General features: G+C 46.8%; 1 protein-coding gene and 1 long non-coding RNA gene across 10 annotated transcripts in view; one reads left to right on the forward strand and one right to left on the reverse strand.

The window, feature by feature from the left end:
* Positions 1-16,918: 16,918 nt before the first annotated feature.
* On the reverse strand, positions 16,919-20,344 carry LOC127673589 (uncharacterized). The gene is made up of 3 exons (XR_007975219.1): positions 20,208-20,344; positions 18,586-18,678; positions 16,919-18,484 (listed from the first exon to the last, which is right to left on the reverse strand). It is a non-coding gene; the product is annotated as an uncharacterized LOC127673589 (long non-coding RNA).
* Positions 19,450-22,273, forward strand: part of Afdn (afadin, adherens junction formation factor) — a 124,264-nt gene continuing 121,440 nt past the window's right edge. For all 9 annotated transcript variants that reach the window (XM_052169290.1, XM_052169293.1, XM_052169294.1 and 6 more), the window contains exon 1: positions 19,450-19,718. In XM_052169290.1, the coding sequence (XP_052025250.1) occupies positions 19,614-19,718 (105 nt within the window). In that variant the 5' untranslated portion in view covers positions 19,450-19,613. The remainder of the gene's footprint in view (positions 19,719-22,273) is intronic.

Genomic DNA, 22,273 nt, shown 5'->3' on the forward strand with positions numbered 1-22,273 from the left:
GGTCAAAATGAAAAAGGGGGAAAAAAGGAAAGGAAAAGAAAGAAAAAAAAAGACAAAAAGCAAAGAACTGCTAGCTAGCTGTGGGCTTTACCAGGAGTCTTCCAGAATGGGGGAGGAGCCAGAGGTATGGAGTCTACAGCCCAGTTGGCTCTGAGAGTCACCTAACAAGGCCGAGGCCAGGGAGGAATACAGCTACTGCCTGAGCTGGTGCGGTGAGGGGCAAGCAGAAGGCGGGCCTTGACTTTCCCAGGCTGCCCTTTACCCTGTCCTCCTGCCGCTCAGACCCAACAGAGTGGCCCCCAGCCTGCTGGGCAGGCAGGCACAGGGCTGGTGCAGCAGGACAGAGGACAACCAGAAAGCCTTGTTGGCATTACTGGAGTTTATAGTCTCCCTCCTTCCTTTGTCCTCAGGACTCGCCTAAGCCCCAGTGGGCTCCTCCTTAGCTCCTGCACTGTAAAACTTACACATCCAGCTTTCCAAGTACAGCGTCCCTAGACTCCAGCTCCCTGGAGATGTTTGCCTCTTGCTGGTCCTCGGTGGCTAGTCTTGCATTTTGTTAGTAAGAAAATCAGTGTCCCGGTGGTGCTTGCCATCCGGGAGGAGAAGGAGAAAGGGGGTGGCGTGGGTGGAGGTGTGCATCCAGTAGCTGCTTCTTACGGGCTTCCACAAGCACAGAAGTCACTGCCTCTTTCCTTTTCCACATGACCTGCATCATCTGCATGGTCCACGGAAATCACGAGGTCTGCCCCGAGTGGAACTCTACAAAGGCTGGACCTTGTGCTTCGTGTGGGAAAGTGTGAGAGAATGTGCTCTCTCGACGGGCCTGTCCCCTAGCTGTGCCTGTTTGTCACCTGTGAGGTGAAGGTGTGTGACATGCTAGAAGAGGAGGTGAGGGAGGGAGCTTCCCACAAACCCCGGCTGCCTTTATGAGGTGTCTGTGTGGTTCTCACGGTGCCAGAAGTAGGTGTTATGGCCTCTGTTTACAGATGAAGATATGGCCTCGGTGTTGGGAAAACAGTCACACCAAAGGAATGTGCCAACGGCAGGCCTGCCTGCCCTTCCGCTTGCTGCACCACACAGGGACCCCGCCCCGCCCCGGAGTCATCTGGAAGCCAGAGTCACACCTCTTTGCAGCTGCTGGCTGTGCACTTGTGTGGTATGGCTGAGGGACCACTTTCTGTCACGGGCGGTGTGCGCCTTAAGCCTCTCGTTTCTGTCAGTGACAGTCCAATAAATATGTCACAAATGCAAGAAAGCACGGGGCAGACAGGAAGTTTGAGGTTGTCTCCTGAAAGCTCAGGCAACGATGCACCTTTCTGGCACTGGTACCTAAATGATGAGCCCCCGGAAGTACTATATAGAGGTTTTTCCAGCTAACATAAACAGCATACAGCAGGGCCAGTCCTGATGTTTTTTCTTAGGCAGAAGTTCTAATAAAATGCTCTGTCAAAGAAGTGCTGTTCCACTCTCCCTGTGAAACTTTATAAGAAACTCTGCTGTGATTTCTTGGCATGAGAGACTTCTCCGTGGCTGATATGCCACGTACGTACGATTCGTGCGTGTCGGCAGAAGGTACACACACTGGATGACTGGAGCTGGGGAAGGGAGTGGGAGTGGGGTCGGAGCAGTCTTCATCAACACTCCAGTGCCATTAGATCCTTAAGCAGGAGTTACTGTTGGAAAAGTATCCGAGATCTTCAGGACAGACCCACAGCTCCGGGGCTAGCAAGTGTGTAGGGGACTGCTCCCATTAAGAACGGTCACTCGTTTTTTTCTTCACATCATCTATTCATAATCAATCTACTATCCCCTGTAAAACACAGTAAGACAGAACTACTGGGCAAACAGTGGTATCTATCTGCTTACAGCGCGTGCTGTGCTATGCCAGATACCTATGGGGTTGATAACATTGTTACTAAGTGCTGGAAGATCCGATACATTGTGTGGAAGGATCTGGAAAGGGTGAAAAAGTCCACCTACTTTCACCTCTCGGTCAGCTGTGCAGCGCCCTCCCCCCCCCCCCCGCACCCCCCCCCAATGAGGTTTTCGGATCTGTTAATCATTACACCTCCTGACTGAAACCTGAACAGAACCCAATGGAACGTGGACTCGCACGGTGTCAGCTCTCGGTCTTGGGGAGGAGACTTAGGCATAGCTGCTTGTCAGAGTCACGCTCAGTCATTTCGGAAGTTGGCACTCTGCCCGGTGCCTGTCATGTTTTCAGCAAAAGACTTGAGTTTCCTGACTCAGGAGCAAAGACTCCCTTGCTCTCGCCACATACTGCACTTTGCATTTCTAGTTTGTGACAAGTTTGTGACAGCTCCCTTTACTGGACAAGTCCCCTGGGAGGTGACATACAATGTCCCAGGGGGGGCTATTGCAGACAAGGTAGACTTGTGGTATAGTTGTGCTCAAGCTCAGGAAATCCCTGTCCTCCATAAAATACTACATGCAATTCTGACCTGTGTCCACCTCTTCTATCTCATGACTGTTCAACCTGTTTGTATGAGTGTTAGAACAGTAGCCAATGACCACGGCTGTCAGTGCACGGGAGAATTCTCTCTCAACAGGGACCAGTGTCATTTCTCTTAGGAGGTCAGTCAAGTAGATCGTTCAAAAGGTAATCAGCCTGTTAAAGGTCAGCATGTCTACTCAAGTGAAGAACCAGACCTCACCTCTATAGACGTCTGACTCCAGAACTCAGGCCTCCCAACCACACCACAGAGCAGCGCCAGACCGGACTAATCAATCAGCAGATGAAAGGCACGCTCTACCACACTCCTGAGCTTACCCTTCCAACATCCTGAAGACAGACATCTGCAGTGGCAGACCTATTCCCGTCAACGTGACTGTGATTTGCTGGTTGTCCATATAGTGCTGCACCTTTCCTGAGCAGAATGAGAAAAGAGAAAACCGGCTCAGGGCTCAGGGCTCAGGGCTTGAGAGTGCACAACTGCTCTTCCAGAGGACCCCGCTTTCATTTCCAGCACGGAACACAGGCCGCCCACAGCTGCCTGCAGTGCTCTAGGGGAATCCAGGCCTTCTGCTCTCCGAGGGAGGCACACACCTCAGACACATACTTACTAACAAGTATCGTTTAAAAGGATCAGAAAGGAAAGGAAGGCAAACCGGCAGAAAACTGACCACCCAAGCCACCTGGTGTGCTCACCCCGTTTGGGATATGAGACCAAGCAGGGACCGCCACCTGCTTGGGCCCTGTCACTTATGATGCATGGTGTTGACCTGGAGCTAACTCTGTAGACCAGGCTGGCCTCAAACTCAAGATCCTTCTGCCTCTGCCTCCTGAGTGCTGGGATTAAAGGTGTGCGCCATTATTGCCTTTTTTTAAATGTTGGTTTTATATGTAATTCTGCAGAGATTTCTTACCGGGAAACATTTTTTTTATTTGGAAAAAAATTAAATCTAAAGATAATAGCTTATGTCTAGAAATTGAGAAGGGTGTTTGGCAATTCAGGACACTTTATTGTCAGTGTCCGCTAACTGGTTACATTTATGCCGTAAGTGCTTGCTGTTAAGGAGTGGGAGTCAGGGCTAAACCTCTCAAGTTCAGTGTCTGAAAAGGGCCAGGATGAAAACAGATTTGCTTAAATCTAACCACTTCAAGTAGTGAAAACCACAACAGGAAGCCAGTTTGGTCAAACAATGACATGGACTGCATCTGGAAGAGAAGGTTCTCTTCTTCCAGTTTTACTGAGATACTGTTTCAGGCCAGCACTGTCGCACATGTCAGCAATCCAGCACGTAGGAGATTAAAAGAAAAGGAGACACGTGTAGATGACACAGTGTGTTGAGTGTGAGCATGCTGTGGTGGGAGTGTGGGGGGCAGGCAGAGGAAAACCATCTAGAACCAGTTCTCCTCTTCCACAGCTGGGATAGGGATTGGACTCAGGCTGAGAGGCTCCCAAGGCAAATATGTTTTACCTGCTATACTGGCTGGTTTTGTGTGTCAACCTGACACAGCCTGGAGTTATCACAGAGAAAGGAGCTTCAGTTGGGGAAGTGCCTCCATGAGATCCAGCTGTTGAGCGTTTTCTCAATTAGTGATTAAGAAGGGAGGGCCCCTTGTGGGTGGTGCCATCGCTGGGCTGGTATTCTTGGGTTCTATAAGAGAGCAGGCTGAGCAAGCCAGGGGAAGCAAGCCAGTAAGAAACATCCCTCCATGGCCTCTGCATCAGCTCCTGCTTCCAATCCTGCTTGAGTTCCAGTCCTGACTTCCTTTAGTGATGAACTGCAATGTGGAGGTGTAAGCTGAATAAACCCTTTCCTCCCCAACTTGCTTCTTGGTCATGATGTTTGTGCAGGTATAGAAACCCTGACTAAGACACCTACCTAACTATTTCACTAGGTCAAAACTTTCTTTCTAAATAAAACTGCTTATTTAGGGAGTATACTGTGCTGTTCTTGTTTTTGGAAAAGCACAGCTCATTTTATTCATGTGGCTATATTGGGAAGAGAAAGAGGTCCAGTGGCCACCCCAGTGAAGACATTTAGACCATCAGAACAGCGCCTTGTGGTTCCGGAACACGCCTTCCTCTCCTCTCCTTGATACACACTTTGCAAATATTTTCTTCTGACAGACAAGAGAATCTCGATAAGTCACAAAATTCAGACAGAAGTATTTCCAAATTAAAGCTTCTCAGATTGACTTGGAAGTGTCTTATTACTAATTCGTGTAGAAAAGCAAGGGTGTTCTACTCTATTTTTGATCTGTTTTGAAACAGGAACTCAATTCTTGTCACCCTGGCCAGCCTTTAGTCCCCATCTTCTGCTCCCACCTCCCAAGTTCTGGCCTCAGGCCTGAGCCAAGAGCCTGCTCTTTGAAAAGAGAAACAAAAAATCCCCAACCTCAAGATGAGTAGCACAGCAAGTGTCGGGTGTGACCTGAGGGGAGGGGGGTCACTGTTAATTCCTAAACTGAAAATCACTCCAAAACTCACGCTGATAGATTTGAAATTTTAAAAAAAGGACAAAATTTCAGACAAATGAAAATACCAATATGAATGCCAGAAAAAAACTACAGGATTTCAATTTCAATAGATTTGTAACTCTTGTAGGAATTAGATCCGTATGTAAACCTCCTCTTCCCCTGACCTTGTCTGTAAAAGTTCAAGGGGCATAGAGAAGGTCAGAGAATAAAAAGGGAGACACTTCAGTATGCTTTGTGTGAAGTCAGCACAAGACAGTCACCAAAATCTAATAAAGACACTGGAGGAAAGACAAACAACAATCCAGCCTTGCCGTGTATATGGATGCAAGCGTTACAAATATCAGAAAATCAGTAATAACAATGTGTAAAAAACAGCAACATCACAAAATTATAGGCTCATTCCTGGAAGTAGTAAACTCACATTATGAAAAGGAACATGTTACAGCCATATGATTAATAAAGGGAAAAAATTAAATTAATGTAAATCTACTTGCAACTCAAAACACTCCTAGTAAGCTGAGAATAGGATAGCAGGAGCTTCATAGTCACAAATAAAGAATATTTTTTTAAAGTAGATATTTGAAGAAAACATTTAACAGTGAGACATTGAGGCTTTTCTACTTGAATCCTAACCAGGGCAATAATGGCCGAAGACCTGGTAGAGGTAACAAAGCTGCCATTGCTTGAAGTTAATTGAATAAAACTTAAATAAGGACAAGCCACTCCTAGGTATGGTGGAGAAGGTTTATTGTAGATATGAGGGAGAACGTAGCCAGAGGCATCTGGAAGAGTCCAGACTGAACGAGACCATAAGAAGGGGGCGGGACGGGGAGAGGGAAAGGGTGAGAGAGGAACAAGGAGCCAAGAGGCCAGGAGCGAGCCTAGAGACCAAGAGGAAACCTAGGAAAATGGCCGAGTTGGGGGGGTGGGGGGGGACAGAAGCCCCGCCCCTGGAAGGAGGGGCTAGGGGAGGGGCTGGAGGAAGGATGGATATAGATTGGAAAGCTGGCCAGCTGGGTAGACCAGGCTGGCCTCGAACTCAGATATCCGTCTGCCTCTGCCTCCTGAATGCTGAGATTAAAGGCGTGCGCTACCACTGCCATTTTTGCCCCCCCATCCTGTTTCTTTGAGATCTAACATTAACATGTTTATATATGTAAGAAACAAAAATTAGTAGAATTTAAAAGTGAGTTTTGTTTAACAAAATTGTTAGACACAATATACTTACTTTAGCAATCATTTATATTTCTGTGTACTAAGTAATTGTAAAGTAAAATATTAAAATAGGTATTGGATACTGAAGATGAAATCTAAAAGTATACCTAAGCGTTAAATAGACGAATTATCTAACATTATTAACAAAAGTTAAAGATAATTTTATTATTGTTATTGTTATTATTATTATTAGTAGTAGTATTAAATGGGGGATATTCCATGCATTAGGAATGTTATTGTGACGAATGCAGAATTTCCTATGATAATTAACAAGCCAAATCTAAAATTAACGTGGAGCTGGAAGAGCTGTTAAGAGTCATAGAGCCACAGAGATCTCTCATAAAAAGAACAAGGTAGAAAAATCCATTCTCCCAGGCATAAGGCTACATATGTGGTGTCAGTGACCAAGACGGTGCCTTGCTAGACTATAGCAGATAGGCCAAAGGAAGGGGAATTAGTGAGAGCTGTGCAGACACTCAGGGCAAGGAGTCACCCTGCATGACGCTGACACTACTTTCAACAAAGGCCACTAAGAAGAACACAGACTGAACCGAACCTTAAAGTAATTTTTGGTGTACAATCTAAGTGTGAAGGGTCTAACAAAAAGACTTGCAGAACTGAAATGAAACTTTTATGATTCTGAGATGGAGAAAACTTCTCAAACAGCATATGAAGAGCCCTAATCATAAAGGAAGAGACTTATAGATAAAAAATTGAAATCTAAGAGGAAAGGACGATGCTTTGAGGGAGAGAAGACAAGATGCTGAGAGACAGAGCAGTTGTGACAGAGTAAAAGACGTCATATTCAGAAGGCACCAGCAGCTCTTCCGGACAGTGAAGACCGACGAGTCGGTGGGTGGGTAGGGAGACGGCCCAGCCTATAAAATGCTTATTATATAAGCGGGGGGGGGGGGGGGGGGGCTAGGTGTCATGTCTAGAGCCCCAGTGATAGGTGTGCATGGTGGTGCCTGTTATAAGTCAGTCAGTGGGGTGGCAGAAGCAGAAGCCCTGGGGCTTGGCCAGGCAGCCTGACTGACTTGGCAAACTCTAAGTCCGTGAGAAAAAACGCTCACAAAACAAGGTGGTGGCACCTGAAAAATCATACCAAAGTGGACCTCTGGCCTTCACATATACATGCATACATGTACACACACACAGACACACACACACATACACACACACACACACTGAGGGGTTTTAAGACATCATAAAAGGTAGTATCCAGGGCTGGAGAGATGGCTCAGGGTTTAAGAGTACCGACTGCTCTTCCAGAGGTCCTGAGTTCAATTCCCAGCAACCACTTGGTAGCTTACAACCATCTGTAATGGGATCCGATGCTCTCTTTTGGAGTATCTGAAGACAGCTACAGTGTACTCACATATATAAAATAAATAAATCTTAAAAAAAAAAGATAGTATCCAAACAATTACTATGTGAGAAAAATATTTTCATTAAAATGAGAAAAATATGAATGAAGGCACTAAAATCTCAGTATATACACACACCAGACTTAGTGACTTAAGACTGACATTGCCCGCCCTGTGAAACTGTTGATAGAGACATGAATGGATTCAAGTCTTGGAAAGCTGTGCACATGGAGACCTCTGCTCCAGCATCTCCTTCATCCAGATCCAAATGTCACGTGGACCCAGACCGCACATGAGGACATCCGGAACTTTTCAGACCAGCATGTTCCTTAAAGGGTGAGAAGCCGGAGCCACGGACCAGCTGCAGTCGCTGATGGGATGCCGCATGCATGACGGTTCATGCAGTCTCTCACGCGTGATTTGAGCAACAGAAGCCAAGCGTGCAACACAGACAGAACTTACATGATTCTGTCCTCATAAAGGTCAAAGGTAAGAGGATTTAACCTATGATGTCAGGGGCCAGGCCAGGACTTAACTTTGTCAGAAGACATGGGAGAGATTTGGGGAGAGACAGGAGCAAGGCTTTGGAGTAGGAATGGTCTTCTTCCCATTGCTTGGAAAGTTAACTGGGCTGTACAATTGTGGGGTGTGATATTTTCTGTATGTGGTCCACGTAAAAAATGTTCATCAGTTTAAGTTCGTGCAGAGATGTAGTCTTAAGGGGGGAATGAGTGATTCAGAAAGCAATATTGAAACGGTGCAGAGGACAGACTATTGCCCATGCGCGATAAGCTAGGGTACTTGTCAGCAATGAAGAAATAAACGCGATGGTTAAATAAGAAACTGATGTGAAGTTGCTAAGGAGAGACCGAGTGTGGCAGCAGGTACAGCCAGTCTGGACTGGAGCAGGCTTTCACCTGCATCCAGGACCTCATGGTGTCTTCTCACCTGAAGACTGGATGTGCTGATGAGCCTGTCCTGTGTTCACTTACAGGGCACACACACATTCACACACACAGACACACAAACACACACACTCACACAGACACACAGACACACACACTCACACACACACATACACACACACTCGCACACACACTCACACACACACACACTCACAGACACACAGACACACACACACACATACACACAGACACACACACTCACACACGCACATACACACACACACTCACACACACTCACACACACATACACACACACACTCACACACACACAGACACACACACACACACACAGTGGTATTCTGGTTCACCCTCCGAGCTGCCTGGGTCAGCTGAGGGTGCTCATTAATTAATCTGTGTGCTTTTGAAAAAAAAAAAAACAGATAGAGATGCATTCATAATTATTGCCTATCTGCAGCTAAGAAAATATAATTGCAAAGTGAAAAAATAACAATCTTCCCTAGAGCTGCTTCCTCAGACAATCTAATTAGGGATTAAAGTTCTTGCCCAGAGGCCTGTCTGTGAACTCTGCGAGGGATTTGAGAGGGTTCTGTGTAGGTGAAGGCTTCTGATGTCTCTGACTTAAAATGTCATCTGGATTCTGATACTTATTTGGAATTACCTCTGTCCTGTGAGAGATATCTGAAGCAAGTCCACAGTGATATGTATTTTCAAGAATTGGCCGCTTCCCTTCTCTCTTGCTTCTACAACTTCATATCTATTGGCTGTTATCTTATGTTTAGCCTTTAAAATCAGTATTTTGTGATTTTCTGTGGCTGATTTTTTCTTTTTAAAATTTATTTATTTTTAATTTATGTTCATTGATGTTTTGCCAACATGTAAGTGTGTGTGAGGATGTCAGATCTTGGAGTGACAGATAGTTGTGAGCTGTCATATGGGTGCTAGGAACTGAACCAGGCTCCAGTGCTATTAGCCACAGAACCATCTCTCCAGCACAACTCACTTGGCATTTTTCAACTACTTAAAAATGTAAGCATGCCTGTAGTTCTAGCCTTTGTGGGGCTAAGGTAAGGGCACAAGAGTTCAAAGTCAGCCTGACTTAGAGAGGAAGGAGGAAAAAAGTAAGGCAGAAAACAAGGAAGGAAGGAAGAAAAGAAGGAAGGAAAGAAGAAAAGAAGGAAGGAAAGAAGGGAGAAAAAAACCCCCAACTAATCAACCAGACATTCACTCTAACACTACGAAAACTCAGAGGTAGGCCATACCCAGCCTGTGTGTAGACTCCTGTTTAGAACATTCATGTTCGCTTTTACATGTTAATCCATGATCTATATGACCAGCCACTTGGGAGAAGGTGAATTTCTAAAACCATTTTTTATATCTCAGCATTCCAAATCAACCTGTAATACTGTCTTCTTTAACAGCTGCATGGAAAATTAAGATTTAAATATTATCCTCTGGGGGGAAAAATCTTCATAGTGAGCCAGAAATTTTATTTTCTGGAATCGCAGTTCATAGTAACGTCTAGAATCATATAAAATTCTCTCATAAGCAGATGCTGAGGTTAATGCTTTTAAACATGCTCATGATATCTTAAATTTCTCATGGAAATTATCATATCATATGAGTACCAGATTTCATTAATGGTGAAATATTGGCCCCAGTGTGCCTCCTGCCAGCATGCTGAAACTACTGATGGTGTCACTTTAAAGAATTTAGTATCTAAACAGCAATTGGTTTCAGTCTGTCAAAAAAACCTGGGTCATTCTACAATAAGCATGCATTTTACCACTGTTGTTTACTTAAATCTCTCATGAGCAAACAGAGAGCCTTAAATCAAGGATATTCATACGTTGTAAGATAGATGCCTAGGCCAAAGTTAACTTAAGATAGATAATAACTTTAAAGTTTTCATTTCATGGTGTTTAACTTTTCTTGTAATTGCTTGTTTTTTTTTTTTTTTAACTGGCTTTTTCAGTGACCGTTTAATTTTAAAATTCACTTTTAAGATACAGGTGTGTGATGGTTTGTGCCTATAGTCCTAGTACCTGGGAAGTTGTGGCAGAAGGATTAGGCATTAAATACCATTTTCTACTATACAGTGAGGCTGATGTTGGACTGGACTACATGAGGCTATTTAAAAAAAAATCAAATGTTAAAAAGGTATTTTCTATGGTAATTAAGATTTACTTTTAGTTGTGCGTGTATGTATGCGTGTGGCCAAGCGTGGGTTTGGGCAGGTGGGTATAATGCCCTAAAAGGCTCGGGGAACACTAAACTCCATGAAGCTGGAGTTACAGGGAGTTGTGAGGCTGCCCCTGATATGGGTGCTGGGAACTCAACTTGGGTACGTTGCAAGAATGGTGCACACGCTTAGCCACAGAGTCATCATCCCAGTCAATCTTATGTATGTATGTATGTATGTATGTATGTGTGTATGTGTGTATGTGTGTATGCATGTGTGTATGTATGTGTATATGTATGTATGTGTGTATGTGTATATGTATGCATGTATATATGTATATATGTATGTGTGTATGTGTATATGTATGTGTGTATGTGTATATGTATGTATGTATGTATGTGTGTATGTGTATATGTATGTATGTGTGTATGTGTATATGTATGTATGTATGTGTGTATGTGTATATGTATGTATGTGTATATGTATGTTTGTATGTATGTGTGTGTATGTATGTATGTATGTATGTATGTATTTAACTCATTGCGTTGTTCTTTGCTGCTTGTAACTATGGAGACTACTAGGCTGGCCGCTAACTCACAGAGAACCACCTGCCTCAGCTTTTCTAGTACTCTGATTAAGGGTGTGTGCTACCGCATCTGGCCCGTCCTCAGTGATTTAATGAAACTACATAGTTGTGTTTTACCATGTTAACTATCATGGCTGGGCATCTGCACCTTGAAAAAGTACACTTGGTGAACATGTTAAGTGGAGATATTTGTCTATGTAGTCTTGTAACTGTCTTACAAGTCACAAATAAAAATATTCTTTGAGCGTATTCTTATGTTTCATACTTTTTTTTTTTTAACCCCAAGGAGAGACAGCAGATTAGTGTGGAAAACTTTAATAACAGTGAGAATTGCACACATGGTCCTGATGTGGATTTTTGTTGTTGTTTGTTTTTTAAGCAACACTACAAGAAACGACATCAATTATCCAGGTAAGAGGACTGAGTTTCAGAAAGACAGTTCGGCATTAAATGGCCAATGGCAGCTAGATGAACGGATGACTCTGAAGTCATATTGACTCCATCATTCTGAGATATGGTTTCCAAGGAGAAGAGACAAACTGCTCCGGGTTCCTGTAGGGGGGCAGGGTAGGAGCTCTGAGTGGCAGAGGGCGCTTAGCTGGGTCTACGGGGATGTTTGAGTCTACACGGGCCACATTATTTTGCTTCCAGAAAGAACCTTAAATCTCAACTCTGGACTTAATTAGAACAGAACTCGCTTTTTGTAAATATCACTGTGGGGACTTGTTGGCCTTCCAGAGCCCATGTCTTGTGGCTGTGACTGAGCCCTAGCTCCTGGTCACTGTGACATTTCCAATGTCTCTTTTCGCATTCGCTGAAGCAAGGTTAGAAAGGGCAGTACACCGCTCACACCAGAGGGGACAAGTTAGTTCTTCACGGCTCACAGAACAGAACAAGTCACATGGATATGCTTATTTTACAGGGTGGAAAGTGAAATTCTGTGAGCTCAGCACTGCAGAGACGACACTCGTCAGCAACAGAGGTGGCCATAATCTCATCTGGTGAGCATGAGAAGGGGGCTTCCACTCAGAGAGAAGCCGAGCTACGAATAACAGATACTCCGCTTAGAATTCACATATGACACGGTAGGAAAATAAAGCTGTAGAAAAGAACTGGCTCTGATGCTAGGGTCTCGCCGGCTGTGAACACAAATGGAACATTATGGGAGCTGTGTCTGAGGAGGCTTGGCTTGCGACTGAGAGAATGAGAACTAAGACTGTGTGACAGGCAGAGCTGCCACGATTAGACAAAGAGGGTGGACTGTGAGCTAGGAGGGAGCGTTCAGGCTAACACCAGGTCAAAGAGATGAGCCTCTGAACCAGCATTTCGAGAAGAGTCAGCAGGCCAGCGGCAGCACCGGCAAAGGTGGCTTAGCCGTGAGCCCTGGAGACTTGGAGACTGGAGGGTCTAGGAAAGGCTAGGAGAGAACTGGTTTTAGTCTATTGAGAATGTACAGTTTAAAAAGGAACAGTATATACCAAGTCAAACTCTTTAAATTTACTGGAGAGCAAGACATTACAGCCTTCTAAGGCTTAAAGTCCTATAAAGACTCCAGGACTTTACAGAACTCTTCTGGACAAATAGAAGTTCTAATGCAGTGCCTTTTAATAATTGAAATGAAACGATGATAAGTTAAAATTTAATGACTCTTCTCCTTCCTATATGGTGCTTTCTGCACAGGTTCCCTCACACATGCATTGCGGTGTTCTTCAGAACTTCCCTCATGCCGCCAACGTTTAAATCTCGAACAGGAACTTACGAGTACCACATCTTTAACCCTCGGAGCGGCTCAGCAAGGGCAGTTCATGTCTGTTGACCTCCATGTTTATTTCCCACACGAGGAGACGGAGGCTCAGACAGCTACGAGGTCTGTTTCCAGCCCTAGACAGGATCAGAGGTGGGTGGAGAAGCTGGGCGCTGTGGCTGCTATGGCCGCTGGCCAGTGCTGATCGCAAGTCTGTTCTGTGCTGGAGCGGAGGCAGGCTCACCTGACTGGAAGGAGAAGGGTGACATTGGAAGAGAGACCCACCCAGTCTCAAGGTCAAATGGAAGCTGAAGGTTTATTTCAGCAGAAGAGTATCAATCTAAAACTAGCATCAGACTGAGGGAGACTTGCACATAGTATGATTATACATTATCAGCCTGGCCTCAAACCCAGAGATTCCCTTGCCTCTGCCACCCCTGCCTCCCAGTACAGGGATTAAAGGTATTCACCACCACTGAACTAATTTGTTCCTTTTTGAGGCAAAGTCTCTATATTCTAGGGCTAGGCTTGATCTGACACTCCTAAGCTTGTTCCTTCCTAGCTTGCCCTCTATAATTTCCTAGACGCCACATTATCTTCTCATACATTTCTTTAAGGTTCCTAAAACACCTCTGCTTTTAAGCTCTTTTTCAGAATATTATTTTCATTCCCCTGGAATGCCTTTCTCTCTAGGTTGCCCCTTGCGAAGGTCTCTTGGCACCAGTCTCTCGTGCACTTCAGCAATTCCTTTCCGTAGCTTCTGTTAGGCTCAGTGCTCTCTTTGCTCAGCCTCTTGCTTGCTGCGAGGAGAGCTGGGATTAAGGGAGCGCCCTGTTGTCATAGATGGATGAACCACATTCCCTCACTGGACGGGCTGGTCCAGTTACTGGGTAGACGGCTGCACTGGTGGCTTCTCTTCTGGGGCACAGCTTTATATAATCACACCTGTATGCTATACTTGGCTTTCTCCTCTCCACGGCATTTCTAACCATCACTCCCCACCCAACAAGAGCCTAGCCCTGTGCAGGATCTGTTTGCTATGGGTTGCAATGTCCGACAGGACTCCCCCTTCAAGCCCCTTCTTGCTGTCGGGTCTACCCTTTCGGCCAGGGGCGCTCAGCCACATCCCAGGTGCTTCAGTGACTGGACACCCAAATTTCCTACTTATCCCTGGTGGCCATTTGGGGCAGATCTGTGGCAGTGGCAGAGCACTTCAGAGCATGTATTCACGACGCCATCTTAACAGAAGGCCAGAGAGAAGAGCTTCTGCTTCTTGTGGCATTAAAAATGTCAAGAGCACATTTAAAATGTTTAAGTGGCACTGCATCTTCAAAAGCAAGTGGAACCCTTCATTTTGTATTTGCTTTTTTTTTTTAAATTCATTTACAGATTCACAGTAGATAAAGGGGGGGGGGGTTTCTCTTAGGGAACACGCTTAGGAATGCTTCCGGAATTTCATGAACAAGGTATTTCTCAATACTGCCTTTTGTTTCTCTTATTTTTATTGTTGGTTACACATTGTAGAATGGCATTTTTTTAGTTGATACGTACTGTTTACTTCTAAAATAAAACTTGTGGATTGTGGTGGCTCATGCCAGTAGAATACGCTGAAAAGGTGGAGGTCAGTCTGGACTACACCTTTTAAAGCTAGGTGTGGTACTGCACACTTTTAGTACCCACATCCAGGAGGCAGGGGCAGGGGCAGGGAGGGGCAGGGACAGGGGCAATCTCTAAGACTTGGAGGCGAGTCTTGTTTACATAGTGAGTTTCAGATCACCCAGGGCCTAGTGTTTGCTAGGTTTCATACAGAGACCTTGTTTTTCTTAAAAAAGATTTAATGGGTGTTAGATCAGGAAGCAGGAGCTGATGCAGAGGCCACGGAGGGATGTTCCTTACTGGCTTGCTTCCCCTGGCTTGCTCTCTCTTATAGAACCCAGGACTACCAGTTCAGAGATGGCTCCACCCACAAGGGGCCCTCCCACCTTGATCACTAATTGAGAAAATGCCCCACAGCTGGATCTCATGGAGGCACTTCCCCAACTGAAGCTCCTTTCTCTGTGATAACTCCAGCCTGTGTCAAGTTGACACACAAAACCAGCCAGTACAATGGGAATTTACTTTTTAGAATATGTTTTCCAGCAAAATCAAACACATACATACACTCTTTATATAGCCCGGATTAAATATTACACATATGTATATTTTTAAAATTAGGGCCGTGAAAACATACAGTTGAGCAATTTGGTTTGTGCTTAGAATATGCATGATGTGTGCGCTGTCTTCCTAGTACTGTCGGGGGCTCTGTAAAGATTTGGTGTGGAAATAAGGCTTATCACTCGGCTCGTGTTGGCAGCATTTTACTTTTATGTTTTCGGTATTGGGGACAGAACACAGGCAGGTATACTCGACGGCTGAGCCGTATGCCTTGGCAGCTCCTTTTGTCTGTCCATCCCAGGGAGGAGGTGACGCCACACTAACGCTAGGAGGCGGATCAAGCCATTTGCCACTAAGCTCCACTGTCATGTCCCTGTTTTGACACAGGGTCCTACTCTGTAGCCCTGGAACTCGCTATGTGGGACCAGGTTGGCCTGAGTCACAGAGATCTGACCGCTAGGATGAAGGAAGGGCCGGCACCACCACTCCCTGTTTTCCAGCACAGTTCTCTGTAAAAGACAAAACAAAACAAAACAAAAGAGCTTTCTGGAAATTTTATGAGGTCTTCTAAATGTGACTCAATATCAGGCACTAGAAATATGATGGGGTAGAAAGATTTATTAAGTAAAGTAAATGTGACTCAATATCAGGCACTAGAAATATAATGGGGTAGAAAGATTTATTAAGTAAAGTACATAGCTATGGAAACCTAGTCTGGAATTCCTCCCTGAACCCTTTTCTCCCTTCCCTTGTTTCTTGCATAAAGAAACTAATCAGCATTGAGCTTTCTGGCCTGCAGGTTCTGAAAAGGAGGTAGCTGTTTGGTCTTTAGGTTAACAAGCCAGAACAGCTTTTGTATGCAGAGGCTTCAGATGACGTCTCTACATTAATGCTGCCTCTGCCGATTCCTCCCCTATCTTCACATTTTGTTTAAAGACCATCCTTTGATTTGATACAAAGGACCATCTACTAACATGACTTGTAAGCTGGCTTGTGCAGTTATAGAACTGAAATATTTCAATATTCTACTAACTTGCCTATATCTATTAACATGACTTGTAAGCTGACTTGTGCAGTTATAGAACTGAAATATTTCAACATTCTACTAACTTGCCAAAGTATGAAAGTTATTGGGAGGCGAATGATCTGTTGTTGGTCATTAGGTTATAGCTGCTGTATGTGTCATTTACTTTTCTGGGATATGTTCATCATCTTCCTGCTATTTCTTTCCTGGGGCGTGTGCAAACTGAGGCAGAAAAGGGTTTATTACAGAGTTGGTTGTGGAATTTTGTTTGAAGATTTATTTTATGTGTGAGTACACTATCACTGTCTTCAGACACACCAGAAGAGACCCTTAGATCCCATTTCAGATGGTTGTGAGCTACCGTGTGGGTGCTGGGAATTGAACTCAGGGACCTCTGGAAGAGTAGTCAGCGCTCTTAACCGCTAAGCCATCTCTCCAGCCCCAGTGGAATTTTTGTTCTTAAAAATACTTTCCTGAAGATAAATTTCAAAGGGGATATAGTTCATTTGGTAGAGTACTTGCTTAGCATATAGGAAGCCAAGTGTTCAAATCTCCAGTACAGCATAAACTGGAAGTGATGATATATTCCAGCCCCCAGCCCTGTTGCTCTGGAGGTATGGGGGAGGATCAGAGTCCAAGGTCACTTTTGGCTACAGAATAAATACAAGGCTGGTCTGAAAAACATAGAACTGTCAAAAAAAAAAAAAAAAAGAAAAAAAAAAGAAAAGAAAAGAAAAAAAAGGGGAAAAAAAGAGGAAAGCAAAACTAATGTCCGTTAACTTATTTATTTGTTCTCACATATTTTCCTCAGTCCTCGAGGTCTTGTTTTGCAAGACCAAGTTTCTCCGTGTCCTGGAACTCACTCGGTCGACCAGGCTGGCCTTGAACTCAGAGATCCACCTGCTTCTGCTTCCGCCTCCTGAGCGGTGGGAATGAAGGCGTGTGCCATCACTGCCTGGCTCAGCACTGATGGTTCTTATTGTTTAATAAACAGCTAAGGTATTTTAATGCCTTTAAAAGGGAAGATCGAGACTTAAGTATGAAGTGGGAACTTCAGTCTTCAAACCAGACTGACCGGATTACAGTCGGCCTTGTCTAGTGCAGCCTTGTGTTTGCCTTCGCGTACAGTCTTTCACTCAGTCTGTTCCTGTGTTGGACGTGGTTAACTGAGCTTTTGGGGGTTTTAGGATTTTCCTCCTTTTCCACATCATGTCCTCAGGTGTGACCAGTCACGACGCTTATGCATTAACAAAAGATCAGGGTTTTGTCTGTACAGGCCATTTGGGTATCTTTAAGCATGATCCTCTCTAGGATGCTGGTGACAGAACCCAGGACCTCATGAGCGCTGGGAAGCTCTGTACCACTGAATGGCGGCCTCAGGGCGCCCCAAGCACCTGTCTCCCTTAAATTTAGGACATAGGTTGTGCTACCACAGCTACCTATGTCCCCTTCCTTCTTTCATGGCTATCACAACACACGACTCAGAACACGGTTTTGGTTCCCTTTTCTTTTTCTTGAACTTGTGGTTCACCACAGAGGGCGGCCTTCAGCTCCTCATCTTCCTGCCACGTCTCCCTGTTCTCCCAACACAGGCCTGGCCTACCACTCCCCATTTATCTCTTGAGTCTCAAACGCTCCTTGGCTGAATGCATAACAGTTCAAGTCCTTTTGGCTGTGAGAAAAGTCACAGGTATTCTGAAGATTTCGAGCCTTTATCGATGTGCTAATGACTTACAATGAATTATACTTTGGGAACTGAGACCAGCACTCAGGGCTCTCTATGATGCTGGTGACAGAACCCAGGACTTCTCTATATACATATTTCTTCCCATAAAAACAACACTGCAGAGAGCCATTCTCGGTTCCTAGCAATACTGAATTTTCCCTTTAGTGACACAGTGGCACGGTGTTAGTTGTCTAATTGCTAGCTTTGCAAATTCTGTAAAAGCCAGTTAGTTCTTCAGCAGGAATACAACTCATGCTGTGCAAAGTAGTTTACACTGGCGCTATCGGGGGCACTGTGAGTGTGGAGGCTCGTGAGCGTCTTGCGCTGCACTGACAATCAAGTGCACACAGAAGCACAAGAACTTAAAGACACAAAGGAACAGAATGCTGGGACAGGAAGACACATTCACACACATATGCTTTTCTTCTTTGCAAATCGTCCCCCTTCAACTTTCTGAAGAGGACGAGGGGTCTATAGAAGAATTCATTCCCCATGGCAGGAGTTCAACACCAGGCTCCTCTGCTGAAAAGCCTCCTTATGTAGCCTTGCTGCGCTAGTGCAGTCGCAGAGCAAACTGAGACAAAGCCCAGCCTGGAGGACAGATGCTCTTCTTTCCTACAAAAGAAGAAATCCAACTGGTAGAGAGGAAACATATCTTCTCACTGGAAAAGGGAGATAGCAGAAATAAAGAGGTCGTGTTGAATACAGCGTATTACCTTCTTAACTCCGGTGATGGAATTCCCTTAGAGCATGCCAAACACCAATTTTACCTGGATGAACCGGAGAAAAGAGCTCTTTCCGGATGTGTTCTCCAGCGAACAGAGATTTTTGGCACGGAAGAGGCAATGAAAAAGACAAAGAAACAAACGTTCTCTAAACCCCGAGCGTTAGCTATTCAAGTTAATTTCTGGGTTTCTAGGTTCACCGGGACGCTTTAAAAGATTAAAAAAACCTCATGCTAGGGTCTCTCCCAGTTTTAACTCGGGTGGGTTCGCTGTTTCCCCCGAGGTGGCGTGCGCTCCCCGGAGACACAAAGGGCGCCGCCGCTCCCTGCCCGGGGCTGAGGAATGCGGGGGATCCGAGGCACCCTGAGCCGGAGGAGGGCTTGGAAAACATTTGCCCTGACGCTCACACACAACCATAATAATTTATCTTTCCTCCGGAGAAAGGTCAGCTGGGATTTGACCCCAGCAGCCAGCGCAGCGCAGGCGTCAGGGCCGCGGCGGGGTGGCCGGCCAGTTCTGCCGGCCGCGCAGCCCACGCCCACCTGTCCACCCAGCTCGGCAGCTCCGGGTCGCCCCGCCCGTCAGGGCGCCGCCCCGCCGCTCGCCGGCTCGCCCGCCACACCTCAGCCTGCCCAGGGCGGACCCTGAGCGGCCGCAGGACCGAGCGTCTCGGGTCAGGACTCACGCCTCCGGCACTGAGCGAGCGCCGCCCGCAGACACCCGGCGCGCCCCCTGCACGCACGCACGCGCGCACGCACACGCGCGCGCGGCCACGCGTCAGCACCTAGCGGCGCGGCGCGCGCTCACGGGGACGCGCACGGCGGGCGGGCGCGCACGGCGGCGGGAGGGCGGGGGGCGGCGCTCGGCGCACCGGCCGCGGCTGAGGCGGGCTGAGGCGGCGCGGGCCGGACGCGGGCCGAGCCCCGGCGGAGGACGCGCGGCGGCTGCGGCGGCGGTGGTGAGGAGGCGGCCTGTGGTGTTGCGGCCCGGGCTGGCCGTAGGGAGGAGCGGCCGCGACCATGTCGGCGGGCGGCCGCGACGAAGAACGGCGGAAGCTGGCCGACATCATTCACCACTGGAACGCCAACCGGCTGGACCTGTTCGAGATCAGCCAGCCGACCGAGGTGAGCGCCGCCGCCGGGGTGTTGAGGGGACGGGGCGCGCGCGGGTCGGCGACGCGGAGGCCGCGGGAGGCAGAGCGCGGTGGGGTCCCGCGGCCGCCCCTCCCCCGCCGGCCGGCCTGCCTGCCTGCCCGCCGGCGGACCCGCCCTCGCCCGCGGCCCTGTCCCCTCGGCCTCCGCCCACCGTGCTGGCCAGCGGGGTCCCTAGGGGCGCTCGTCCTTGTCGCCTCCTGCCGCGCCCCACCGCCCGGGCGGGGTCCAGGGCGGCTTGGTGGCCCGCGCAGCGGGCGGGCCGGCCACCTGCGCGCGGGAGACGCACCTGGCCGTGCACTTGTGTCCCCGGGACTCCGCCTGGCCACCCACGTGTGTCCTCAGACCCCCCACCTGTGTCCCCCGGACCCTTTCCAGGCGCGCACTTGTGTCCGCAGGCCCGGCTCGCGCCCACTGAACCGCCTGCGCCCGCGCGTCCCACCTGTGCCTCCCGGCCCTTACCTGGCCGCGCACCGGTCCCCCCCCCCCCGCGCGGCCCAAGCACGCGTGGACCTTCCCCTGTGCGGTGCGCTCCTCGCGGCCGCTTTCTTTGATGGCGGCTTCCTAAAGGTCGGGACGCGGATCTCGGCCCCTCCGAGGCCACGTGACCGGCCGGTGCCCGCGGCCGGCGGTGTGAGCCCCGTGTGCCCCACGGCGCGCGTGCATCCGGGCGGGCGGCGGGGTGGGGGGCGGACAGATCGCCCCTACTCCGGCCCGGTGTGCTGGCCTTACGCAGCGGGGCTGCGGGAAGAGTTGGGGACGATCTTGGGGGTGGGGTGAGGGCAGGTATCCAGCCAGTTGGTACCGGGGGAGACTGCCGGCCGAGCTGAGTGGCCGGCGGGAAGCCTCGAGATAGCCTCTTGTGACAGCGGGCGGAAGGGCGTTTGGTTAAGTTGTGGCTGGGCAGACTTGTCCCACGCGACCGCACATTTTACCACGACTTGTGCGGGATTTGGAAATAGTTCTGACTTTGAAATGGTTAGCCGCGAACACACATTTGGTAGATCTGTGCAGGCTCTTCAGATTGACTCCGAGGCTTGGCTTTCCCCTTTTGACTTATTCTGCCTGTGGAGGAAGGCAGGTTTCCCTCTCTTTCCCTCTCACCTTCTTGTGAGCACACTTGACCTAGTTAGAGCCTTTTCTCTCGATTCCTATTTGACAAGCTAAGGTAAATTATTAGGTTCAGGTTGCCAATTTGAACACCGATGTTAAGTTACTCCTGATTCATAATTCATCTTCTGTAACGATTTTACGAGTTGTATTTTAGTAAGCAAATTTACTGTGTAGTTAGTGTTCATTCATAGCCTTACAAGCGATTCTTTAGAAAGGAGCCGCCAAGCAATTTAGTTTCAGTATTGTCTTTCAGAATAATTAGCCGGATTTTTTTTTTAAATGGCAGAATAAACTTTGCAAGTAAAATATTACTAGTTAGGTGAATTCTCTTGTCACTCCCTCCGCCCCCCAGAGTTCTTGTCTGGTTAAGAAAAGATGCGTTTTCTGTGGAGAAGTAACATTCAGCTTAGTGTTTTAGTGTTAAATTGAGGTGTTAGTTTTAAAACATTTTAAATGGAATATTTTAGATTTAAGTGGATTCTATTTTATAAGCATTTATTTGAAACTTTTATGTAACATTTGGGAGAGATGAACAGTTACTAAAGTTGCATGTTTTGGGGAATGCTTCTCCCCTCCCCCAGTTTTCTGCAGGTAAAGAGTTGTGTAGACAAATGAAAAAAATTAAAGGACTTAAAAGATGAAATGACCCTTTTCATGCCATAATTTCCTCTCTACTACTGAACATTTCTATTTTTAGAAACAACTTGTAATTGAAAGCTTTTCATAACAAAATTAATTTGTTTTCAAAATGTCTTCTTATTATGTAATGGCCAGCTCAGATTTTCTGTTTTGCTTTTTAGAGAGATTTTGGGTCCGAGTAAGATGCTGCTGTTCTTCAATGTGCAGCTAGGCTTCATTAGCACACTACTTCATAAAAGAAAGCCGAGCTCTCTGAAGCAGTAGGTATGGCCAGGGGCTGCAGCCGGCTCTGTCTAAGCCGTGCCTGACAACTGCGCTAACCATCCTCAGTGTGCTTTTTACTCCATGTGGCTGTCACGCGTCAGGCAGTTTTCTCCAAGAGGATAAGAGTTACACCAACCCCTGTAGCTGTTCAGTAGCCATTGAAAAGATTCACTACAGAAGTTGATTTGTGGGAAGGTTTAAGCCTTGTATTTGTTTAATTGGGCAGTCTTTTATGCATGTTGGTAAGAATATGATGAGTGTTTTCTTCTGTTTGTTTATTTTAGTTCTGTGTTGTGTTGAGTGTCTGTTGCCACATTTAAACTCCACTGGTCACCTGTGACTTGGTTGTGTCTGGCAGCTGTGATAACTACAGATAATTCTTTGCTTTCTATATTGAGCAAGATGATAAACATGGATTATATTTACCTTTAAAGAAGAGTAGAGTATGTTCAGGCATCATCCTGACTAGGTTTGCGCTCCCTTCATGCTCACATCTGTGTAAAGGGAACCAG

Source organism: Apodemus sylvaticus, chromosome 23 (assembly GCF_947179515.1).
Source record: "Apodemus sylvaticus chromosome 23, mApoSyl1.1, whole genome shotgun sequence".
NCBI classification, from domain to species: domain Eukaryota; kingdom Metazoa; phylum Chordata; class Mammalia; order Rodentia; family Muridae; genus Apodemus; species Apodemus sylvaticus.